Source organism: Lagopus leucura, unplaced genomic scaffold, assembly GCF_019238085.1.
Source record: "Lagopus leucura isolate 7727_CA_CO unplaced genomic scaffold, USGS_WTPT01 Super-Scaffold_100157, whole genome shotgun sequence".
In the NCBI taxonomy this organism is placed as follows: Eukaryota; Metazoa; Chordata; class Aves; order Galliformes; family Phasianidae; genus Lagopus; species Lagopus leucura.
The window spans coordinates 18,299,413-18,324,733 of NW_024962334.1; the positions used below are offsets into that span (position 1 = coordinate 18,299,413).

Below are 25,321 nucleotides of genomic sequence, written 5' to 3' on the forward strand. Positions count from 1 at the left end.
GTGCTGTTGCAGAAATCTGCTGTTCTACTTGTTAACCAGTTTCTGATTTGAGATGGAAGGAAGAAAAATAAAGAAAAAAGACAGATATGCAGGAAACATACTATTTAATTGCTATTAGTACTGCTGCCATTATTTACAAACCAGACCTCTGCCAAGCCATGTCGCTCGCTATACAGATCAGAGTCACATCATGTTTTTCATCCATCATCACAGGGCAAAACAACCAGTCTGGCACAAACTGGGCCTACACGGCTGTCAGCTCACAAATATCAGGTCTGCAAAAGGTCAGAGACTGCTGGGCTGAGGCTGGCAGGGTGAGATACGGCACGCTGCACCACGCCAGCCTGATCCAGCTATCGGGAGAGCAAGGACAGCAGAGGGGAGGAAAGCACTTCCCGCACAGGGCACGGTGCTCTGCAGCAGCTGTGTGCCATCGCAGACACCTGGGTGCACAATCCACTGGCATGGCCAAGGCATCTTTCTATCATTACATGAAGGGAGGTAGTAAGCAGCTGCCTGACTTAAATTCAGTTCCCTTGTCACAGTAATTTTAACTGCATTGTGTTTGCCTGTGTGGAAGTAATGCGGTTACTTCCTCATCAAATAACATAAACAAAGGAGCAGTCGTGGTTCAGTAGACTTCAATACAATCATTTTCAGAATTTATTTAGGAATATAGTCAATTCTATGCGAAATTGATAAATTTCTTTAAATTGTCAAATATCTCTCAAGAATATACTCCAATTTAGTCTTTTGAAAGACCTGAGGCAATGATGCTAATCAAGTAAGTCTGCACATCTTGAGTTCTTGCTAAACAGTAGGGTGTAGCTTTGAGCTTCAGTGAGTTCAGCTTGGGCTTCACCAAGAGCACGTAAGTCATGCTGCACAGCCAGCAAAACCAGCTAATAGGTAAAGTTTGCACATCCCAAAGATTTGCAGTGTACTGGAACTGACGTAGCCGATTTCAGCTGCATCGGACCTGCACACAGACCTGCCTCGTAAAAGCCTGGAGAGAAAAAGTCTCCATAAGACAAATTTCTTATGACCTCAAAAGTAGTTCAGACTTAAATCTTACAACATTTCATTTGCTCCCTCTTTTCTGGCAAATTTCAGCCCGTAACAAAATTCTCTTGAAGTTTTCACCAACATTTTGACTAGCAAGATATGAAGCAAAGAGAATAGATTCAGTCACAGATTTTGTGGCAAAACAGTGGGCACAGTTAAGGTCCGAGAAGAGGTGTTATACAGGCAGTGAGCAGGGAAGAATGAAGTGCTGAGGTGGCTTAGTCTCAATCCTTAGACACAGGTCTTGACGTGCACCACACATGCCAGTCCTTGACCTGACCTCTGGAGAAGGGAGAGAACAGATTTGAAACATGATGCAAGCAGAAGAAATCAGCTATGGTAAATTTAGTGACAGTTCAGAAGTAATTCTCTGGTGTAATTTTTTTTTTTTTAATGGTTTCTTCCGTTCCCAAATTGGGTAGTGTTTATCAAAATCATTAAATTTTTGAGAATTGATCTTTTTTTTTTTTTAAATAAATAATTCACCTTATGTAGCTTAATATCAACATTCTCATCCTTTCTGACTTTCATACCTATCACCTTTAAAGAAGCAACAAAAATAAAACGGGAGAAGATCCAGCCTAAAGAGGAAGGGCAGACAAGAATGGAGAAGAAAAGCAGAGGGAGCTCGGGGAAACCTGCATAGGAGAAGAGGAAGAAATGTCAGATAAACAATGTTCTCAACCAGTGACATAGCCCAGAAAATCCTGTGCTGATTTGGGTTCTCAGAGAGCACACTCTAAATAAAGAACCAAAAAGAGAATGCTGTGAAAAAGAATGCTGTGATCTTTCTAACACAACAAGCAACTACAGAAAAACTAACTTAATTCAGCACAAAATATTCTTTAAAGATGCAATGCCTCATAAAATGCACGTGCCATTCCTCAGCTTTTACAAAAATGGACATTTGGGATAAATGTGTCTGTTGTGACTTTTCTGCAAGAAGTTTATGTGCAAATACTACATATCAAGGATGTAGTACGTAATGGAGATGTCTTAGTTATGCTGAAACCAATAAAAGTTTTGCTAATAGCTTCACTAGGACTAAGAACCAATTGAAGATGATGGCTTCCAAATCATTTCTTCAACATAATGCTGAGATATTTATTAGGCCCATGTTAGTTATTCTCCAAACTCTTTGTACAAGTTTCAACAACATATACGTTCACTAAAAGAAGCATTCATTTCTATCACAGCCAAGTTTGTTGTACTTCATGTAGTATGACGTGAACATATGGGACTTTGCTTTCCAAGACTTTTCCGAAGCTGTGCAAGTCTTTTACTATGTGCTCGCTAGCAGGCAGTTCCTTTTTCCCACCCATCCCCAAAGGCCCTATGATTCTCATAGCACATTCCCTCAGCCCAGGAGGGCTGGACACAGGTCCCCAGCAGCCTGCCAGTGCCAGCACGTCGGCCAGACGCGTCCCTCCCTGCCCAAAGGGGCAGAGTGTGCTTGCTGTCACACTAGCTGTGCCAGAGTGAGGATTAGTTACCAGTAGTTTTTTTCCTTGAAACAGCACATTTTAAAGCAGGGTCACTATCTTTTCCATTCTATCATCTCCAGTGGGTTGAAAGCTGCTTAACTGCAGCAGGTAAGAGCAACAACAAGTACCCAAATTTGCTTTCAAGATGATGCAAACAGGTACTTGACAATAGCTACCATTATTATTTTTTTTTTTAACCTCTCCAATGGCAATTTACCACTTTTGAAGAGAAATAATATATACGTATACATCCTATGCTTACAGTTATATCAATAATTAAGAGGCACCAACATTTCTATCACAAATAGAAGTCTCTCTATTTTCCTTTACATGTAATTCCTGGTAAAACCAGGCATCCTTAGGTGACAGCTGCCACAGCAAGAGCAAAAGCACATACTCCACCGGAAGGTCCACACCAAAACTACAGACTGATACTCTGACATCTCAGAGACATGTCATTCTATCTATTTTCTCTGCCATTTTTCTATAGTAGTTCATTTGGTTCTGCCACCTGCTTAAAAGATCTAAGAAGCCGCACAGCAGAGCTGGAAAGTAACTACAGTAGAGAGAGGAAAGAATAAAATATTACCACAGTCATAAGAGACCTTTTCTTCCTCCCACTATTATCTGCTGACTCTGAACGACTAAGAGCCTCACAGTGTTTTCAGTTCTTGCAATAGTGGCTCTGGAAAAAAAGTGACTTTAATGCTCCATTTAAAAAGAAAACTGACATTACTAGCCCTCACAGACACAGAGAAAACCTTAGCAGCATGGCTTGAAAACATCCCTCAGCATACTCCCACCAGATCAAAAAATCAGATGTCAAACAGAAAAGGACACCTATTAACACTGTAATTAAAATTTGTGTCTTATTCTAGATTACAGTTGTATCATTATTCTACAGTACAGTATTAGGCTTCACTGTTTTTTTCCTCATTCTGGTTCATTATTTCTAATACACTATCCATAAAAGACTCTAAATCAAGACTCCATTCTTTTCAAAATGCTCAGAAAATGAGTTTCATATCAAGAGAAGTACAAGCCTACAATACTTTCCCTTGTTTTCAACGTTGCTATCACATGCTTTCTTCTATCTCTTTAGAAGATGTTGATTCATTCATCATATTCTGTGCATTTTCCTTGTTTTCTCTAGACTGGGTTATGCAAACTGTCTTATTGGCAAACAGAATCTGAGGAAGCTTTCCATCATGATTCCTTTCATTAATGGAAAGTTATGAAATACTGCCAGTGTTTGTAGTGCTTGTGCAACAGATGTAAAATACACTTAACCAGTCTCCTTCCATGGGACAAGTTAAATTTGCAGTATGTAAAAGTGACTCTACCATTGTGAATTTTGGAGGCATATCCATGCAGATTAATTAAATTAGACAAAGTGTTTTAAAAAAGAAGAGAATAAAGTTTTCCATGTAGATCAGCAGGAACTCCCTCCAACTTTCCCTAACGGAAAGGCTTCACTGAATTCCATGGCCTTTAGTGGACAGTGTGATGGCCTCAAGGGGTAGCTGGAAAGGCGTTTAGAGACTAAGAGAAGGCACTGCATATGCTCTCACATCAGCAAACACTAGATTGTCCAGCAGCCCTTCAAAGTAAAACCTTCGTAAAATAACTTCCACCTGGTGCACTTCCTAGACTAGAAGAACAGATTGCTCCATGAACACGTCTTTTTCATTTTTAACAACCTATTAACAACAGATGAAGACTAACACCCTCTAAACAATTAATGCAGCCCAAGGCCTAACCAGAAAATCATAATTTCCAAGAAGCTCTATTGACAGGCTGCAGCAACCTTTCAAAGCTGCACCCACATCCGAACAACAACAATAAAACTCTGTGCTATTTTTCTTACCCCATAAAGTTGTCATCTCAGCATAGCTAAACATCTTAGCCCGCAAACATCCTTACGTGGTGAAGGTTATCAAAGAGGTCACCGAGAAGCAGCTCTCAAATTATCTACAGTATTATCTAGAGTCCTCAGATTTCCTGGAGCCCTTTCCATCTGGTTTAAGACATGGTTATGTTACAAAGACAGCTATTTCTTGGCCACTGCTGGTTTCCCTGATTTATTAGCTTATGCTAATGGATAAAGGCTAAGTGTTCAATCTAATCTGACCTTTCAGGCATGCTGGCTGTCAGATTGCCTTTGCTCGTTGCCCAGTCTATTTCACTGGGTGTCCCTCCAGGACACTGTATGTATATAAGGAGAGTAGATTACCTCCAAGAAACAAGCTTTTACTGTGCCCTTCTTGACTTCCACTATTAGAGATGGAATACCATGCTGCCTATTCTAGGAACAAGACCAAGCATGCTGTGCGAATGGGTACTGTCCCAACCCCAGCAGGCATCCTTTCAAAGGTGCCCTTGGTTGGACAGGTAATGGCCTGCACAGCACTTGCACTACCTTGAGAACCTTCTTTAGCACCTACTTGTTTTTCATGCCAGCTTCTAGCTCAGTGACTGCCAGCCCCTGCTCCATGCTTGCTTTCTTGAGGGCTGCTAAAACAAGCAATCTGCACCACTGCCTTTTCCTCCACTTACTGCAGATTCACGGAGGTTCTGCGATCACGTTTTAGCTCAAATTAAAACTGATATTACATAAAATACAGGTGTCTTTAAGTATTCAAAAATGAAGCTGTGAAGGAAGATATCTCTGAAGATCAGTTTTCCCCATTTTAAAGCAGTGTATTTCCAGATTCCAGGTAACTTAAAGACAGCCAAGCGTCTGCACCTCATCAGCAAACAATGGAAAAGAATCACGTAGCAGGATCCTGCCCAGTCCACATTTATTTAACCCTTAGTCACCACTATTCTCTTCTCACTAGGCATCCTCTCATCTAAAATCATTGCTGGGATCGCTTGTGCCAGAGACTAAATTTTATTAATAGTTTCTCTGTTTATTATCAGACTCACTTAGATGCACACTCATCTCTGGGCCAGCAGGTCAAGAAGTTCAAGCTCCCTACCAAGGCTTGGAGTGAATCTAAGTGCGGACTACGCACATTAGGCTTGAGAAGGAGGGGATATTCTGCACCAGCATGGACCCTGGCTTTCCTGTGAAGTCTACTGTCTTCTCACGTCTTCCCCAAATATACTCACGTAGAAATTTCTGAACCTCTTCTGCATTAAGTTTTCTGGAGGCAGAGAGTATAGACCTGGCTGGCTGTGCAGCCCTCCTTCCTTCCCTGAGGGTCTCTAAAATCCTGTATCTGCCTGCCCATGACTGCTGTATGTATTACAACACTAGGAATGAAATGTTGCTTTGTTAAGCAGACAGTATTTCTTTAAAGTTTGGTGAAAGGACAATGCAAAAGAAAGGAGAAAAAAAATAAAAAGAAAAGAAATAGCAAGGTTGAAGCAAACACATTACCTGACAGTTCAGTTTCGATTCTGTGAACTTTTAACTCCTGCAGTAAGATGAACGTGTTGAGTAAAAATTCAAATGTTGAGAATTGCACTTTGCTCCTTTCAAACAAGAGAAAGATGCCCATCTGCGCACACCAAGCCAAGCACCAGCTCCTGAGGTGGAAGAGCAACAAGGCTCTCTCTCCATCACTGCCCAGAAGGAAAGTACGCTCTGCCCCTGTGTCTCTCCAGAGGGATGGGCAGGAGGTAGTTTTAAGCATCATGGGGCATATGGCCCCTGCATGGAAAGTACAGGGACTGAACCATTGCCTCAGACTAGCAGTGAGTAAATAGATTTGTGTTGGGAGAAAGAAAGAAAGATGAGGCCAAACTTCTTTCCATAGTTTGGAGTGATTACTAAACTGTCTAACAAAGGGGAAAGAAATGAATGGGAAAGAAACTGAAAAATATGTTTACTTTGGGCTTTCCCTGGATCTGACCCTTCATCTTCGCTAAGTGGAAACTTTAGGAATCGATCTTAGCCTTTCACCCATCACTTCCCTGCACTCAGAGAAAGCAGCAGATGGGTAAGAATGGAAAAGCGCTCATGCTCAAGTGTTTCCAAATGTTTCACAGTCAACGCATTTATCAGTTCTCACCCTCCACCCTATCACCACTCCCTCCACATAAAATCAGACACTGAGCTCAGGCATCCAGGCGAGAAGGAAGCCTTCTGCCTTCATAGGAACCTGCATGTCCCATCGCAATGTTTCTCATACATTAGGTCTCGGTCAGGACAGCTTGCCAGAAGGCACTGTCAGAGAGGTGCTGAAAGAGATGCAGTTCAAAGATTTCCCAGAGAGCCAGGTCATTCAGTGTGGGAACCAGGCAACGGTGCTTTCTGTGCTCACAGACATAGGAAGCTTCAACTAGGCTGAAATGAAGGATTAGCAAAGCTATTCTCCCATCATATTCCCTGCCTTCGATACAAAAACAGCAGTTACTTTCCACTCCACTCTGTGTGCAGAACAAGGATGAAATATGATATTTAAACTATCCCCAAGGATGCATCTGCTGAAAAGGAAGGCACGAGCCAGATCATCCCTTGTGCTCATTTTTTGTCACAGTCTTGAATTTTGGATCATTATAAGGAGAGAGAAAACACACTAATTCCTAACATCGCTTGTGTTTCAACAAGCTCTGCTATTAATCATTTAGACTCCCACTATTTATTATTATATTTGGATAAGTAAAATTGCCAATAGTTGAACAAAGCCCACACATGAAAATACAATACGACTGAGTGTTGTCTATTGTCTAGTTATGTACTGTGCAGAAATAGTAAACCAGCATGGGTACACGAGAAGTGATAGTGCTTAGAAAGAGCCATAGGACTGTGGATACAGAGCTCACAACTACAGGCTGCAATGCTGCTCCACTTCGCTGCCAGTTACTTGAATGGCTAGTTGTGTGGCCTTCTCATTTCAGTGCTCTGGGCCTGGGTCCAGCCCCGCTTCCACTCTTCTATCTGTTTTATACAGACACTTCGAAGAGTCATTTCTTTATGTATCAATGAAAGCATAGAACAGAGTTTAGAACCTTTCATTAATCTTGTTATTTTCAGAAGGAAAATAACTGCCACAAACTGCCATACAAAACATAGATTTTCTCCTTTCAAAGTAAGCCTGTTGTTCCTCCTTGTACAGACAAAAGAGAACAACACTGGAATAGCTACTAGTCCCAGCTCCTATGCTTCTGCACCTCCTGCCTATCTCCTTTTTTCAGTATCTTTCTAATCCTTTCATTGAGAGAAAAATCTCAACTACAGGCACCAACAACTCTCCAGCAAGAGCAAACATGATTAAAACTGGAAAAGAAAAAAAATAGGAAAAAAATATTTGCTGGGACTGAGATACTTCTCCCGGAGAATCAGCACAAGCATCCTGAACTACCTGCCAAGCTCATAAAACAAAAGTGAGAGAGCAGGGAGTAGATTCTTCTCCATTCTGACAGTTTTGGTTCCCATCTCTAGAACAATGTCTACATATCTGTTCAGCTGGAGATTTTCTTCCAGTCCCACCATTTCTGAGAAGGGGCCACAGCAGTCCAAGCTCCCCACGCTAACACCTTAAAAGAGCTTGCACTGCAGGAGCAGTGCATCAGCCACTGATCAGAAATGGTTATATAGCCAATATTTCTTTAAAGAAAAAAAGTATTTTGCATTACCTTCAATTAAGATTTAAAAAATAGTTGGGTTTTTTTTTCGCTTGTTTGTTTTTAAATCAATACAGATCTTTCCTCTTTAATGATCTGCCTCTGAAAAGCAATCATGACAGCAGATCTTCAAGCTGTTCCCCCCAGAGAGGGGGAGAACCCTCCTGAATGCTAATTGAATTCCATGTCCCATGGAAAGAAGAGCAGCCACAAAAATAATCTCAATGATACACAGCCTTAGGGGTTCAGTGAGGCCAGGTGAGAGCCCCATGCCAGAACATGCTCTCCACCACATCAGCCCTAAAATCTGTTGGGAAAGAGGGACTGCAAAGATGACAGAGCGGCCAGCTCTGCACTAGAAACAGTGAGGAAAGCTGCTGCATGGACACATCAGGACAGCTGCTGGGGAAAACAAGCTGTATCCACTCAGGATAGCAGTTGTAGGATGGAGCCAGGAAGCTGGGCTCAGCTGCTGATAGCCAGGTGGCTCTGTGCCAAAAAAGCAGAATGGCATGGGATTTGCTTTTCAGTGTCTTGGAGATGCAAGGAAAGGGTTGGGGCCCTAGGAAGTTCTTCCGTTAGGACAGAATGCAACACAGACAACAGCTGTTGGCTTGATCGCCTTCCCCAATGCCAGGAAGACCTCCCAATGTCCTGGAAAATTGTTGTTATGATGGAAACAATGAGAAGACTGATCTACTGAATGGTCTCAGTGCTAACTAAGCCAGCCATTTTCTTCCCCATGGATGCAAAGTATCATTCTCCCGAATTTAGAAGGAGTGTTTAGGCACACTTGGCACTGGCACCTCCAGCCCAATATTCTGAAGGCTTCAGGACTCTTTGTTCAGAAAACAGAGGAACTAAACACATACCAGACTGCACCAGCTGAAGGCTTGCTCCATACATAACGTCTATCTAATGTCAGCGAGCGGAGAGTGTTCGTGAATGAACATGTCTACTGGTTTTCACAAAAGGGACTGCAAATAAAACACCTATTTTCTTATCCTCGCATACTCATGGCCTTGCTTTGCCAAGTATCTTAAATGTCGGCTCCTCAGAATTATCTCAGAGCAGTATGACCAATCCCCAAACTATGTGCATCAGTGGGAATAGCAGTGGTTCCACTGTACATCCAGACTTACTCTTACACCACAAATAAAAGCCTGTGGGTTTAGAATTGCTTTTCAAACAAAACATTTGCTTTAAAAGATAAGAGAATGGCTATTGCAGTGCTAAAACCTGAAGACAAAATTACTATATATGTTTTTAAATATATCATTCATTTATATTTCTTTAAGCAGAAAAAAAAAATTGGCTGTAGTTGCAATCAGTCTTAATTCATTCTTTATTGCTGCTCTGGTTCTGTGTTATTTGAGCTGGTTTAACTGTTAAAAGCGTTTCAAATGTTTGCATGGTCTGCATTAGGTTACAGAATAAAAGTAAGTACAGCCCACCAAATGTAACTTTCCGAAATGTAAACCACATGAATTTGATTTCTTTGTGGTACAATTTTAATTGGGTTCAGAGGTCTTTCGGTCTTACCTGTCTATCTGCTCTCCGATGGCCCAACTTGATAAAGCTAATACAAAGAATCTGCAAATGCGTTCCAAACTGATTACTCTCAGTTACAATATATGGCTTTATTCTTGACAGTAACGACCCTTTAGTCTAGTTTATTTTGAGGCTACAAGCCTGAACCCTGGAGCCACCACTGAACTGGAAGTGTCACAACTTCTAGTAAAAAATCACCTCCCCTTGAAACTCTGCAAAACCAGAGGACTGGAGGGGATGAGCATCTAGGAACAACCTTAAGTGCTCTCGTATCTTAAAAAAACTTGCAGGAGCATGTGCACATACACACAAATGCCTTATGCTGTCACATCAAATGTCAGACAAAAAAACGTATCCAGGACATGGTACAGGACACAGAAGGAACCGCAAACAGAAACTACAACAAAACCTGAAATCTTCCAAGACTGAGCCTCACCTGATTTCAGATTGTTGGGTTTGATTGTTTCGTTTGTTGTTGTTGTTGTTTGTTTGTTTTTTTACACAATACATAGGGTTGCATTAATGACAATGACTTCTCATTTACTCACCAACTATGCCTTTCTGGAGTGAAGTGACATTACTATTGCTTCCCACCCAGACAACTACAGTGCATCTCAGCAACAGTAAGGAAGGCACCATACAACAGGACTTTATGTTCTTGAACTGTGACACAACATGTAAACAAAAATCTATCACAACTTGTGGGAGCAGCTTTGCTAAAATTCAGCATTAAGCAGACAGCTCAGAAGAACTGTAGGGAGAAAAGGAGTAGCAAAAAAGCCCCTTTGCTTGACTATCTTGCTTTCTTTGTTTTGGAATGCACAGCATGGATTTGAAAAAGTAGCATGAAAAGGATACATAGTTCTCCTAACTCCTTGAAGAAAACGTCACAGAAAGGACCAAAGTAGACACACTAATACAATGACATAGCCCAATACTGAAAATTGCTTAACTGAAACTTACATTGCAATTCGTAAGTTTCGGTCAAGAAAGTAAATCATTAACAAGTAAAAACATTACAAGCCGTTATCTATTTCAGACAGATTGAATTGTCTTATCCCCACTAAAACACACATACACACACACACACAAAAAAAAAAAAACTTTACAAACCAATGTAATACATTTCATCAAGTTAATATTTTTCATGCCAATGCCCCAAAACTCTTGCTGCTTTTTTCATTTTTCTATAGTTCCATTACAAAGCACTCCTCTTCATTGGTGGAACTGTTCTCTCCAGTTATTTCCACCACCGAACACACAAGCACTAACAAATGAGGTCCCCTAATTAGTTCCAGGTTTTTCCAATATACAGTGATGGCTATTCAGCTTTCAACTCTCTGTACATCATACAAATAACAAGGCAGGGCCTGTAAACATGGCAGAGGCGTCTCCATTTTTCTGTTCAAATAATGAGCAAGCAGAAGGAGCAAGAAGGAAATGTACACTGAGCGGGAAGTTTTTATTGTCAACATAGTTTTTCTGGCTTGGAGTCATTTACACTGTCATCAAGGACACATCTTAGCAACTTCCCAACTTGGTCATAAGGAACACTGAGTATTCCATGGATATTTCTTTCAAATCAAAAATTGACTTTTTTCCTTTGAGGTTTAATATATACATATTTATTTATTTATTTATTTGCTTTTATTTTTTTTGCTCCCAACTTGTTTTATTTTGTATAACAATTTTTTGCTTCTCTCTACATTCATGAGTTCTGCTTTGATTGAGTATTTCTTCTAACATCTGCTGTATAGGAGTTAAGGGCCCACAACCCTTGACATTGCATTAACATGCAGCAGAACATCCACACCCCTAGGTTGTATACAGAAAAAGATCAGACTGGAAGGGACCCCAGCTTTCCCCATGGAGAAATGTATTTTCACTTGATAGCTTCTGGAATGAACATTGCTAATTGTGTTTTATACAGATTTAGAATAAATCCTTTGAGTCACAACTTTCTTGTTGGAACAACAGAACTATATAGAAGCCAGGGGAAAATTTGGAAGCAAGAATGGATTCTTCCCTGTTGCAGAGCCCAGAATCCCTATCTTTCTCCACATCAAATTAGTATGGCATAAAGGGAACTCAGTGAATGCATTCTTCCAGTTTTTTTTCACTAATTCACATTAAAAATATTATTCAGCTTCATATTTTACTTCCCACAGGTCACAAACAACTCAAAGGCGTTCTAGGTCTCCTTTCTCTGTGGGCCTGGAATGGACTGCAGGGAAAAAAGAAATTAAACAAGACTAAAGAGGAAATTGTAAAGAAGTAAAGTTTTCCACAAGACCCTTCCTTTTGTTGGACACAATAACCAGCTCTGATTTCACGTGTTCACATCATGTATCTTCAGTACAGACTTAGTTTAATACCTGTGCCATGTAACCTCCGGCAAATGGAACCACTTGAAATAAGCAAAAATTGAGAGTATTATGTGAGAGAAATTATAGGAAATTGGTTCAAAATTGGTCTTATTTATCAGTTCCAGCTCATTTGTTTGAATCAGTAACTCATCCAGAGTCAGCCATCCATTACAGCCTGCTGATTTTAATCAAGTTTATTGTTTGAGTGAATACTTGAAGACTATTGATACTTTTTGTCACTTTCAGAATGCTTAATTATTTGTGCCACCCTAAGAAGTTGCATCAACAACTTGCAGTGATAATGAATTAATGAAGTCCAGCTTATCTAAAAAGAGTGTCCTTCAGGAACAGTCAGCTGCTCATGTGTCCAGCTGCAGTTGACAGCAGTAGTGCAAAAACACTTAGTGAGAACACAAGCATCGCCCATGAGCACGTCAGGGAAGCTTTCCCTGAGCAGCTCTGTCCAGGTGCTCCATGACAGCACCATTCAGATCTGTTCATCTCTCTTCCCATGCAATACACGAACAACCTTACAGCATGTTACAGGACATGAACATATGGTATGAGAAACCACCTGTCAGAAGATAGAGATAGATATTCTTCTTCCTGGCTGCATTCCTTTAATACCAGAGGCATCAGAGACATCACCTTGCACCTGAAGTGCAGTGGCATGGCAGCTTTCTAGACACTAGAGACAGAAGTCTAAGATGTAAAAGCAACATCTGGCATATAAGGACTGACACACAGAGAGAAACTTCACTCAGTATGTTGTATAAATACCCAGATACAGATATGAAAACGGACACTCATAAGTTCCAAGGCCAGCCAACACAGAAACCCAACTCTTCATTCTTTAAGAAACTTCTCACGATGCTATCTGCGTAATTTTTAAGTCATCTTACTTTTAAAAGTGGAATCATTTTATCTTAGCCTGGAAAATTAGACGTTTCTGGGAATAATTAAAAGTATATGTATTTAAAGACATCCAGCCGCTAAGTAAAAATATTTAACACCAGCAAAGGCAAGAAGTAGTACAGATTTCAAAACAACCACTGAATGGCCTTCCTGGAAAATGGTGAATTCCTCAATACATACAACAATTTCAAAAACAACAGCTTGGACTTGAGCCTGTGCCTGGCATCTTCAGGGAGTGGTATCTTTGACTCTTAGATGTAAATAAACACACTCTACCCCCCTCAGGAGCTGAACAAATGGTTCAGAACAACAGCTCTACTGAGAAGTCAGGATTGACATATCCAACCAGCTCCAGAAAACTGTGAGTTTTTTGAAGAAAATTTACAAAGCCTGAAAGTTAGCATTTGCATAAAATTATAAGATTAGAAACATTAGAGGGAAAAAAAATGTATCTAGAACCATTTCATGCTGTGCTTTTTTTTTTTTTTTTCTTTGTAATCTCAAAAAATAAAAAAAAAAGATGAGGATACAAAGTGAAAAAAATAAGAGCAAGGGAAGGGAGAAAAGAAACAACATGCACAATCTTCTTCTTATATCTGTGATACGTACACACTGTGCTTCAATTTGTAGTTGAAGCCATGAATGTTACTCAGTGTCCTAATGTTTACAGCACTGGTCAGCCTAGATGCTATGGTTAATGAATTAGATAAAAGTGCTATAAATATAAATCAGAATTCACCAGGAAGTATATGCAATTCTATAAAGACTGTCAAATAAGCTAGAGATTTGGATTCTGATCATTTGAGGACTGTCCACTAAAAACATTTATTATCCTGCCAAGTTTTTATGGACCCTATCAGAACAGCTGGGATTCACTTCACTTACAGCAGAGGAAGCCGGTAATAGCTCAAAGATTGCCCCCTTCGTTTCATAAACCAATTAGGACCTGGGTCTTACAACTGGTCTAACACAACTCCCTCTTTTTTACTGGCAAAATTCCACTTCATTTATATGAGCTCAGAATAAAGGTCTCTGTTGGCAGAATACAGATGCTCATAACAGTAAATGTTTCTAAAGCACGTTCTCTAGTTTATTTCCTATTCCAAGGAACACTTTTCCTGCACTCAAAGTGAACACTTCTCAGTCTACCTGCTGGTTCTACCTAATCACCACTTCCACTTTGCTGATGTGGGCAGTTTGTTACAAAACATTGCTCAAAATATATACCATACCATTGATTTCTAAACTCAACTCATCAATTAACAGGGAGGTCTACTTTCACAGATAGTAAAATCGTCTACATGCATAGTTTAACAGTTTCTGTGTTTGTCCACAAGCACTTGCCATTGCTTTTCAGCGAACTTCCAGCTTCAAAAAGAAAAAAAATAATAAATCATTAACACTATTTCTCACTGTTTTATAACCCTTTGAAAGAATACAAAAAAATACACAGAGAAGACAAAGCGTTTAAAATTGGGGTTTACCACAACGATACCAATTCCCTTTTTGAAACACACACAGCTATCACCTGTTAGTGAGCAATGACATTTATCATAGTCATTTGCACATAAAGTGCTTCACTTTTTAGTCACTCACAGTCATTTTGCCACCCTCACCAAACATTTAAGCCCTTCGCTGAAGTGACATGGCATGATGGAGCATCTCTAAAGAAGTTTTTTTTCTCTGGAACTTGAACATTATTCTCTTAATAAAAAGAAAATAAAACCTTACACCTAACAAGGTCTGCATTGTTTTAGTTAGTGTTTTATTGCAGCTTAGTTACCTGTCAAACATGCTGACACTTGGATAAAACACACACTAGAACCACGCATCAGGGAAGATTAAGTGCAAACTTGTGATGAAGAACAGAGCTATGTGATTCGGCTGTGCAGAACTCTAATGATCATTTCTGGTCTAGGAAAGCTTGATCTGTTGCATCAAACCCACTGCAACTCTGAGATCCTCTTCTATCCCAAAATGATTTTACATCTGTTTCAGTTCAAAGAGCCATATAAATCAGAATATCTGACTATAAATTTTGAGGACGCCTTTAAAGAAGATTTATACACTGTGTATAATATATATATATACACTGGAGGTACGTACATAAGAGATACTAACCACTAAAACTAAGAAATGATATTCTCTGTATATCATATTTAAGTCCTATTTTGAAGTCCTATCTTGAGGGAATTCCTCTCCAGTGAAGAATGACTGAGGGACCTGGGTATGTTTAGCTTGGACTGGAGCAGTGGAGATCTCACTGCTGCTTTCTTGTACTTGAAGGGAGCTTATAATTAAGGGTGGAAGTGCCTTTTCACATGGTCTGACAGTGATAGATCAAGGTGTAATGGCTTCAAACTCAAAGAGAGGAGGTTTAGGTTAGATGTTAGGAAAAAATTCTTTACAGAGGGTAGTGAGGCACTGGCACAGCTGCCCAGAAAGCTGTGGTGCCCCAACCCTGGAAGCACTTAAGGTCAGGTTGGACGGGACCCTGGGCAGCTCGAGTTGGTGGGTGGCAGCCCTGCCAACAGCAGAAAGTTGGAACTGGATGATTTTTAAGGTCCCTTCCAACCTAAGCCATTCTATGATTCACTCTGATACAAGAGTCAATCTGTGCCTGTGAAAGCTTCTTATTTCTGTTCAGTCACAGTTACGCAGTCACCTATTCTGACTTTGCTCCCTATGGTTCTTGGGTTGGACAAATTTTCATGATCCAGTTCTTAGAAAACAATAATATAGAAATTCTCTATAATGTGGCATCACTACCTGTCTGAAACAACCATCAGGAGAGAGAGATGTCTACTTCCTCTTCACAGCAAAAGATGATAATACAAAGCATCAGCGGACAGGAAGTCACACAATATCTTTGACACAGTTTTTACTGTTGTTATGAATAGGTAATATTTCTAATCAGCTTAAGACTTTTGTTAAACAGAAAGCACAGGGCACGCCATACCTCATGCATTAATAGATTAAACCAATATGTATAACTAGCATGTAATTCTCAGGATAAGAGTTGACTTCAAAAGTCAAATAAGAAGCACACTAAACTGCCTCCATTCCTGGCTGACAGGCTATTTATTACATAGCTAATGATCTTCCTTTCAGTCCCCTGAAAGTCATCTGGATATATGTCAGTACTTCCAACTTCTCCCCAGTCCTTACAGCAAGAAAGTTTTTGGGAGGTGTCATGGTTTTGTATAAGAGAATGCACTTTGGGATATAGGAGACGTCATTAACAATCAGCCCTTTGTGCTGTGTCTGAAACACTGATGCTGTTGGTTTTTTTTTCCTCCTGACTCAGCAGTGTCAGGAGAGATTGAGTCAGCAGCTCCTGAACATGTCCATGTACACAGCAGGGGAGGCTGAGAAGAAGCAAACAGAGCTTCCCAATGTCACACACGGACCAGCATAGCTAAGCATGCAGGTAAACACGTGGCCCTGGGCAGCAGCTAGCCAAAAGGGAAGAAATAGCTCAAAGGGATCTATCTCCCAGGTGTTTTCTCTCACATCATTGTTGACTAGCCATCAGGTAGGAGACAATTTGTTTCTGCGAATGGCTCACTTGTAATAGCTTCCTAGGAAACGTACCCTGGGGTTCACAGTTTTCTGGCTGTTGTGCACATGTAGCATGATAGGATTCTGTGGTAAGGTTGGCTGAGGCCAGTGTAGTAAAAAGAACGATTAAAAAAAAAAATCTATTGGCATAAACAATAGATTTTTATAAAATAATAAGCAATAAACAAAAAACTAATAAACAATTTAAAAAATGCAGAAGCATTTAAATGGGGAATATAGCTCCAACCTCCAGTACAAAGACAAAAATATATATATTCTTGGACAGAATAACACTGTTAGATGCTTTCCTTTTCCCACTTTTTCCTTTTCATCCCCTTTTACTGATCTGCTGGCTGTTCTTACAACTTTCACAACCAAGGCTACAGAATGGACTTGATCTAATAGTCAAGAGAACACTTAGTACTTCATCTCTCCCATTTTCTTCTCATCTCACAACGTACTATGGTATCTCCATATACATGAATTGGAACAGAGGCATTTATCCAAGGCTTCCTGGGATTATAAACTGGAAACAAAGAGAGATGTACAGCAGCGTGACAGAGGAGAGGAACAAGAAGGAAATGCATAGGTGTTAAAATCCGTGCTGCACATGGAACTAAAAGGCTGCCCTCCTATTGGTACCATATTCTTAGTACATAAAGGAACCAAAGGCATCTCCGAAGTTCCTCCTGTTGCCTTCTCCTACCTGCTTGCATTTCATCAAATGTGGTTGCAATTTTTTCCTTCTTATGCTGTGCCAAAAGACCATCTTATCTTCATTAAAATGCTCTGCACCACTTTGAAAAAAGATAATCTGCATCACATGGTTAATGCTCTATGTCCACTTTGGAGTCTGAGCTCATTGAAGCTGGACTCACATCTCCCTCTGCCTTAAGTACAGTGTTAACAACTTTCTGGATCTGTGACAACCATGAATCCTCCTGCGTTTCCTTTTAGCTATAGAACTGTACCAATGTGTTTCAAGCTGGAACAATTACTAGTTATGTCTGCTACTAACTTGAAAAACAGCAGCAAGTTTACTTTCTCCAGTGAAGTGGATCTGTTAGGCTGCAACAGCTAGAAAGCCCTCACAGGTTTACAAGATACCTTGGCTAGCAAAAAGTACGCTCAAGTAAAACAATTAGAGTGCTGCACTGGCTAATTTGTCTAACCATAGTTTTCAGATCCATTGCTGAATGCTTTGTCACTGAAAATAATGAATTTGCTTTTTTTAAAGAGACAAACATAGCTATCATACACACTAATTCAGAGTCCGGTATCTTGAGCCGATTTGGCTTACCTTTCTATACTTTTGACAAATGCATGTCTCATATCATTTTTTCTCTCCTTCCTCCATATGCCTTACTGCTTTTCCTCCACGTATCTTATCTCCAAATGATGTGCTATTAATCAGCCAGAGACACCCTTCACTGCTAAGTGTTCCTCAACTGATTTTTCATCAGCACAAGTAGTTACTAGTTGCAGCATTCCTCCCACATGCTAAAAACTTGGTGGGGGAGGGAGGAGGGGTAGCCAGGAGGCTGCCTCGCTGTGTAAATGCTATCTCAGACCTTTATGGCTATCCACCAGTTTGCTGCAACAATAATGTTGATGCTTGCTCTCCATAAGGTATATAGCGAGAGGAAAGCGAGGCTGAACCCTGCCTCATTTTTTAAGTTATTACTCTTCATGCTCTTCCCTTTCTCTGATTAATCTGGCTGGATGCCTGCTCAGTAGTAGCTGAAGTTTAATACCTGAAACAATGTGTGTATATGCACTGTGCCAGTAAGGCTTGCCCAGCAGCACTCATTCTGTCATGTTTTCCCATGCCTTGTGTCAATATCTCATTTATAGGCAATCCCTCAGAGGCAGAGTAGAAGACAGGAAAAAGAGAGGTATGGAGAGAAACGGAGGGAGGAGAAAGGAAGGGGAAATGACATCCCTCAGGAACTTCAGCTGCTGCAAACTCACCCAACTCCTCCCCCATGAAGCAAGTTGTGTGGGGGCACAGGTGGGTTCCATTCTTTGTTACTGGAGCACAGTCTATGAGCAAGGTCTCAATGAAGACTTTCATTGCTGTTCCCTGTTTTCATTGGAGTAAGGCCATCACAAACATTTGCAGGTGGCTTGGCCGTAGTCTGACACTAAAATATTTGTGGTTGTGATAAAAATCAGAATATTGCTACAAGATGGTTCTATATAACCTTTAGGGCTTGATCCTGCTCTTACAGAACTCAGTGCTCCAGTTGCTCTCTGCTGTTTTTATTGCTCATTAAAAAGGCCATTCCCTGGCACAATTCTCCATGGTAAAGACTCATCTACCCTTTGGGGCAACTTCAGATGTCTTAAAAAGGAGGGAGAGCCCAACCCAAAACCACTTACTTGAGCACCTCAGAATTTAGGCTTGTTAAAAAACAACAAAAAAAGAAAAGACGATCAAACTAAAACCACCGAACTTTGCAGAACTCATAAACATTTTCTGAATCCATCTGGATTTATCTTCAATTGCCTAATACTGGAACCACTGTCAAGCCCTTATTCCCCACAATGATTCTTGGATATAATTCTTAGCATATTTAGAAGGATAAGATGAAGATAAATGGAAATGACAAGATACGTTCTTTCAGCAAATATAGCAGACACCACAGGGAAAAGACTGAAGGAAAAGAGGGCAAACAGGGATGCTCAACAATTTGGCAAGTAGATGAAGTCCAAAATGCAGCAATTATCTCCTAGGACACACCATTGGAAAAAAAAAAAAAGAAAAAAAAAAAAGCAAGCCTCCTAGGAAGAGGCAAGAATGGGGAAGGGAGTGTGCTGGAGGTCATACCATAAGTCTCATTCACACACCAGCTCACACAGAGACTAAACACTGACAACTGCCTCCTAACAGAGCAGCTTTAGACTCAGAGTTTGGAAACATTTGTGGGAATCAGTCACATGGAGAATTAAGATATGTCATGACAAAAGTTTCCCAAACGAGACACTCACCAGTGACTAGGAAACAGACCTTTTTATCCTCAATCCTTCCAACTCTGGAGATTCTAATCACCATGGCCCTGAAACAATGCAATCCGAAAACCTGACTGGCAGGGTCTTGCAAAACCACATGCAGTTTTTTTCCTCATTATATAGAAACAACTGTTTGGAAGCCAAACAAAGTCTCATATAAAACACCTCATTACTGAGTATTAAAAATTGGTTGGGTTTTATTCTTGTTTTTGTTTTTAATTAGGATCATTATTACCACTAGACCTATTAATTCACAATTAGAACAACAGCTTTATCAACCTTAACCAGATAATGGAATTAGCTGTTTTTCTTTCTAATACTGGAAAATAAACTTTCCTTACTTCTCCCTTCTGTCAGCCCATCTTCAAACAGAGCGGGACACGCGTAAGATAAAAAACTTATGGTTTCACAAGTGAAACTATTGCAGTGAACACAGTGTTTTGTTGATACATAACATGTATGAAGGCACAACTATCAGATATTTTTACTACGCCGATACTAGCTGATTTCTGTATTAATAACTAAATCCTGAAACAATAGGAAAAGGGGAAGTAAAGGAGCCTTGCCAAGAGTACTGGCAAGCTGGAACTGTGGATGGGAATGTTGTTGTGTGTAACACTTCTGGAGCAGTCAGCACCACAGCCCATCCCTGCCACCGGGACACCGAGAAATGAAAAGCCTGAAATCAATCTTCTGCACCAGACACAGAGAATCTTGAAAGAAAACTAAAGAATAACTGGACTTTGAGATTTCAATGCCAGGATTTCACTTGTCAGCCTTACTCCAAAGAAACAGCAAGTTGCTCATCAATTATTTAGACAATGACTGGGGATGGAGACTGCTTTTGCTCTTATCATATAATGGATGTGACCAAGTTACAAATGACAGTTAATGAATCTAGACCACTGCTTCATTCTCAGTCCACTGATTTATCTTCGTATCCACGTGTTTTCATGCATAAAAAAGTCTAAATTCGTAGAATTGTGTGACAAAAAAAACCAAAACACCCTCAAACTGGGCAGTTTCTGTATAATTAAAAATGAGTTATCATGATTTATGAAGACTTCATGTCTGCTGGAAGTAGACATTGAAGCCAAAACTGTGAGCATCCATACTGTCAATCTGAGGGAATAAATTCAGATCCATAGTTACAAACTGCTCAGAGGTCTTGTGCCAAACTCTGTTTATCCTAGTGAACTTGTTTTTTTTTCCTGGTAGCCCTCTTCATACACACCAAGTACCTACACCCAGAATTCCTGCTGAAAAAAGTGGAATGATCAGCTTCTGAAATTCTGCATCTGCCTGTTTAGAACAGTTATAGGAACAGGAACTTTGACTGTAAGCAATTTTTTTTTTTTTTTTTTTTTTCTCCAATAGGAGAAAGTAGGACTTTCCTACAAGCACTGTGCTCAGTCCCTGCTGAATCAAAGTGACAGGTCTGTAGTAGATGTCGTGTTATGGCTGTTTTCCCACAGGAACGTATACTGAAGTGATTCTTGCTGTATGCTGGCAGGATCAAGTGCAAAACCAAAACCAATAGGACAACATCTTGTACTGCATGCAAATGCTGGATCCAGAAAAATGGAGAAATGAAAAGAAAGGTAACAGACTTACCCAATCTGTCGATTTGTGGAAGGTGCTTGTGTGATGACAGAACTGGATTGCGGAGATGGCATGGCTTGTTGAATCACAACACTGGTGTCGTGGTTCGGCATCCTTGTATTTGTCAGCTGGTGAGATCCAGGTCCTGCCATTGCTCCTCCAACTGCGTTATGCATGGAGATATTCTGCGAAAGGAAGGAAAAAGGGAGATTGCAGACAAAAATGTACATTGTCTGTGAGTCCTACCAGGCAATAACTAGAAATCTGAAAGCATCAACAATATGAAAAGTTATTGACTCCCAGCAAATCCCAAGTCAATACATCTTTTTGTAATAAACAACTATAAAGAAATGAAAAATAACTATTTACTTTTGCTGGGCAATATGAATGGAAAAATACCTGCAAGTTGACTAATCACTCTTCTGTGATTTTGACTTATGTTTTATAATGGGGATATTTAACACACATTCTTTTGACTCAATGTGATATATGTTTTGTTTGAAAATGACTTCTGTGGTGAGTGCATGGCACTTTGATTTACTGTGTGGGTTGTTTACTGTGTACTAGGTCTGCTTAGACTGACAAGCAGATCAAGCTTTATAGTCCTGAAGTAACAAGCAGCGTGCGGTATATCATGAAACAGCCATTTCTAATAGCCTACATATATTTTGCAGAGCAATAATATTCCAAAGGTCTAGAATAATAGCACCGTATTTTCACATGTCTAACCTTTGCTTCAGGTAGCTTTGAGCTCTTCGAAAGTTCTTAGGAAAAAAAAAATCACAGATAATTCATATCTTCAAAGTGAACAAGCCACAAGAGAACAGGATGATACTAAGGAACGAACACTGGAATGAAGCTTGTCTTTTATTATCCCTACATACACAATACACACTGTTGCTAAACCGCAGGGTTTGACTTGGCCTGCATTTAAAAACAAACAAAAATCTCAAGCCAGAGATAACCCACAGTGTATGCATATGAAAAATACAGCAATATTAATGCCTTTTTTTTTTTTTCCTATCAGGTATCAACATGTGGACTTCTAGCAGCAAGAAGAAAAGAAACTTTCCATTGCCACCAAATGCATGGCTGAGGATAAGGGAAAAAAAAAACCAACACATCTCTACACTCACACTCTGCCACCAAGGCTCACTTCTTGACCACTGTAATAATCAGGATTGAAAACAAATGTTAAATTTCATTCAGAAAAACAGTGTGTTTCGGAAACACACAAAACACAAGATAGTGATAGAAAAAGCTGGTGAAAAATGAAACTCAAATCTCTGCTCAAATGTGGGGGACAAGCAAGATAAACAATATTGAATTCCATAGCTAAATAAAAGATTGGATTTTGAACCAAAACAAGAGTAAGCCCTTTAAATGACATTCTTCATGGAAAAGGAGACAATAAATAAAGGGTCTACACATGGAAGTCCACAGCTGTCATCCTCCTATCTCCCAATTCATTTTTAGATAAATAGATGGGTTGATTTATTGATGGATTGGCTGTTTGATTTTAAATAAAAAAGCAGAGGGACTGCCTACAGCCATCCAGCCAGATTACTCACCCATCTGAGCTCTTGTTCTAGTAAATAATTTACACAATATGAATCAGGTCCAGCAGGAGAATAGCCAGTATTCACTTTGGAGCATGGATTGCAAGAGGAATTCAGACCAAGGACTTTAACTACAGTTTTTCATAGCCCAGTAATATATTATGACCATCAGGTAGTAATAAACTTCAATATATTGAATCTTTTCCAAAATAAGTTTTCCCCTTGACCTAGCACATTCCTATAAAAATGTCTCCAATGGATTTGTGTTTTCTGATGGGGGAAACAAAAACAAAAGCAAACAAACAAACAAACATGCCCAAACAAAATAAATCACAGCCACATCTACTTCAGGATTCAAAACTGACAGAATTTAAAGATTTGATTTCACATTCCCCAGTTCCTAGATTCAGTGTTCCCATTTTCTTTTCCTTATTTTTACCTGTTTCGCCTATGATTTCAGAGCTCTCAAAAGTGTAAGTGGTTTGAGCTACAAAGGTATGAAAACTTTTGATAGCACATAAGACATTATAATTGCTGGCTTACAAGCATACACTTGTGACGCTACCTCAAAATTTTAGCCAATTCCAATACACTATTTCTTCAGCAAGTAGGCTGAACTTTGGAAGAAAAAACAAAGCAAAAGCTCGTCAGTGTGTTCACATGTCCATTCTTCTTCGTAGTGCAAGTGCTGTTGTTGGTAGGAACTATACTTAGTATATACAGAGTTGCTAAAAGAAAGCCAAAGATTTCCTAACAAAATGTCAAACTCCGCATGACTCTTGCATTCACAGGAGAGGGATTTGGCAAACTCAGAACAATTTACATTGGTGAGATGCTTGTAAATTCGCACAGGAGTTCAAGCAAGTTCATACCTAAATGACAAGGCCTACACTCTGAAAGATGGCAGGAAGATAACGCACAGCAGCTCTGACCCTAAGCCTGTCTGATTTGGTCACATGGATTGCAACATACAGAATGACGCTATGCCACCAGCACATCAAACCATTGCACACATGATGCAGATGACTTTCAAAAATTCTTGAAACAGTCTTCTGCATCACATGAGTTCTGAGAAGATATAGATGTTGTAGTGCAGGCATGACTTCTGGCTCTTATAAAAGAAGGTAAAATTCAGCAGCATTGACTGAAACAGAGACCATCATAGTTAAACAGTTGCTGCTTCTGCTTTTAAAGCTGCTTCTACTTTTAAGGAGTTCTACATACTCTTCCACCAGATATCCATGGATAACCCGTCACTTTAAGTGCCCTTTTCATTCTCTTCCAGCTCTTGAGCTGATGGTTAAGATGAGTTCCTACAAGGTGGGGAGCTCCCATCACACCAGTGAGGAGGAGCTGTCAACAGGAGTCGTGACACAGAGCTTTCCTCCTGCTTTTAACACTACTGAGGCCTGTGCATACTCAGAGACAATACGACGTTTGGAGTTTTCTCAAAGGCCTTCACAACTGTTCTAGAAGAGGTCATATGGGCTTACTACTATTTTTCATTTTATTACAAGTGGCCTGAAGTGTTCATATAGAGAACAGGCCACTCACAACAGGAGCTGGGAATTTATTTCCTCTTGGACTAAGTTTCACACCATACCAAAGTTCCCAGCCACTCCCTCTGGAGCAGAAACTAGGATTATGACACCAAAGAACATTTATAGAAATGCTGCCTTTGCCAGTGTGCCTATGCTATATTCTCCAGCAGTATTTAACATTCAAGTTAAAATAAATAATGTGAAGAAAAAAAAAAAAACATCCACAAACTGTTTAGCTGTATTCATTCTCAACCTTTCCAACTTCAAGAGGAAAAGGAATAGATCATCATCAGCTTAACTTCTCACCACTTTGAGAGTATTTCTCCTTTTAGCTTCAATCAAGAGAACATTTAAGCATTTTTCTCCCACATGCAACCATTTAACTTTGGATAGGCAATGCTCTTTTTTTCTTTCTTTTTTTTTTTTTTAAGGATAAAAACTTCTTAAAGTCATGCTTCCATGTGCTCATGGAGAGAATTACACATCACTCCACAAGAACACACGCCCTGTTGGCAAGCGCAGCAGAGAAATGATGGCTCTGTAGACATAGGCAAAAATACACCCCATGGCTCTGGGCAGTCACCATTTCTGCTGAACCCCATCGCTTCCAGAGAAACATCCATCCATTTTACAACATCACCCATAATCACACATCCCATCTCCTGAAGGCACAGGATGAACAAAATGGAAACAAAACCTGTTACTATCCATTGGAATATTCTGAGTTTCAGACTGTTTGCTGTGTTTTTATCAGAGCTAGTTTTTGAAGCTACCTTATATTCTCTGATGATTCTTTCTTAATGAAGTTTAATGGAAGTTATAAATACCTCTTTGATACAAACTGAGAAGTCATTTAGGTTTCTTCTAAAAGTTCTCTGATAAATAGATCCATGACCTAAAACCAATAATACATAAAGCCCATTCTCTAGAATATTATAAAAATTCTTAAGTCAGAAGGTATTTGCTGCAGAAAAAAAAAGAGAAATAATCCAATTGATCTGAATAAAGACAAAAGCACATTTTTGCCCTTTTCCTGGAAAAAATCATTTACCTCTGCTTTCCCAAGCAGCAACTTTAAATATTGTTAAATA

The 25,321-nt window shown here is 39.8% G+C and overlaps 1 protein-coding gene across 2 annotated transcripts in view; it reads right to left on the reverse strand.

The window, feature by feature from the left end:
- CREB5 (cAMP responsive element binding protein 5) overlaps positions 1 to 25,321 on the reverse strand; it is a 245,531-nt gene that overhangs the window by 149,362 nt on the left and 70,848 nt on the right. For both annotated transcript variants that reach the window (XM_042888951.1, XM_042888952.1), the window contains one exon: positions 21,143 to 21,315. In XM_042888951.1, the coding sequence (XP_042744885.1) occupies positions 21,143 to 21,315 (173 nt within the window). The remainder of the gene's footprint in view (positions 1 to 21,142; positions 21,316 to 25,321) is intronic.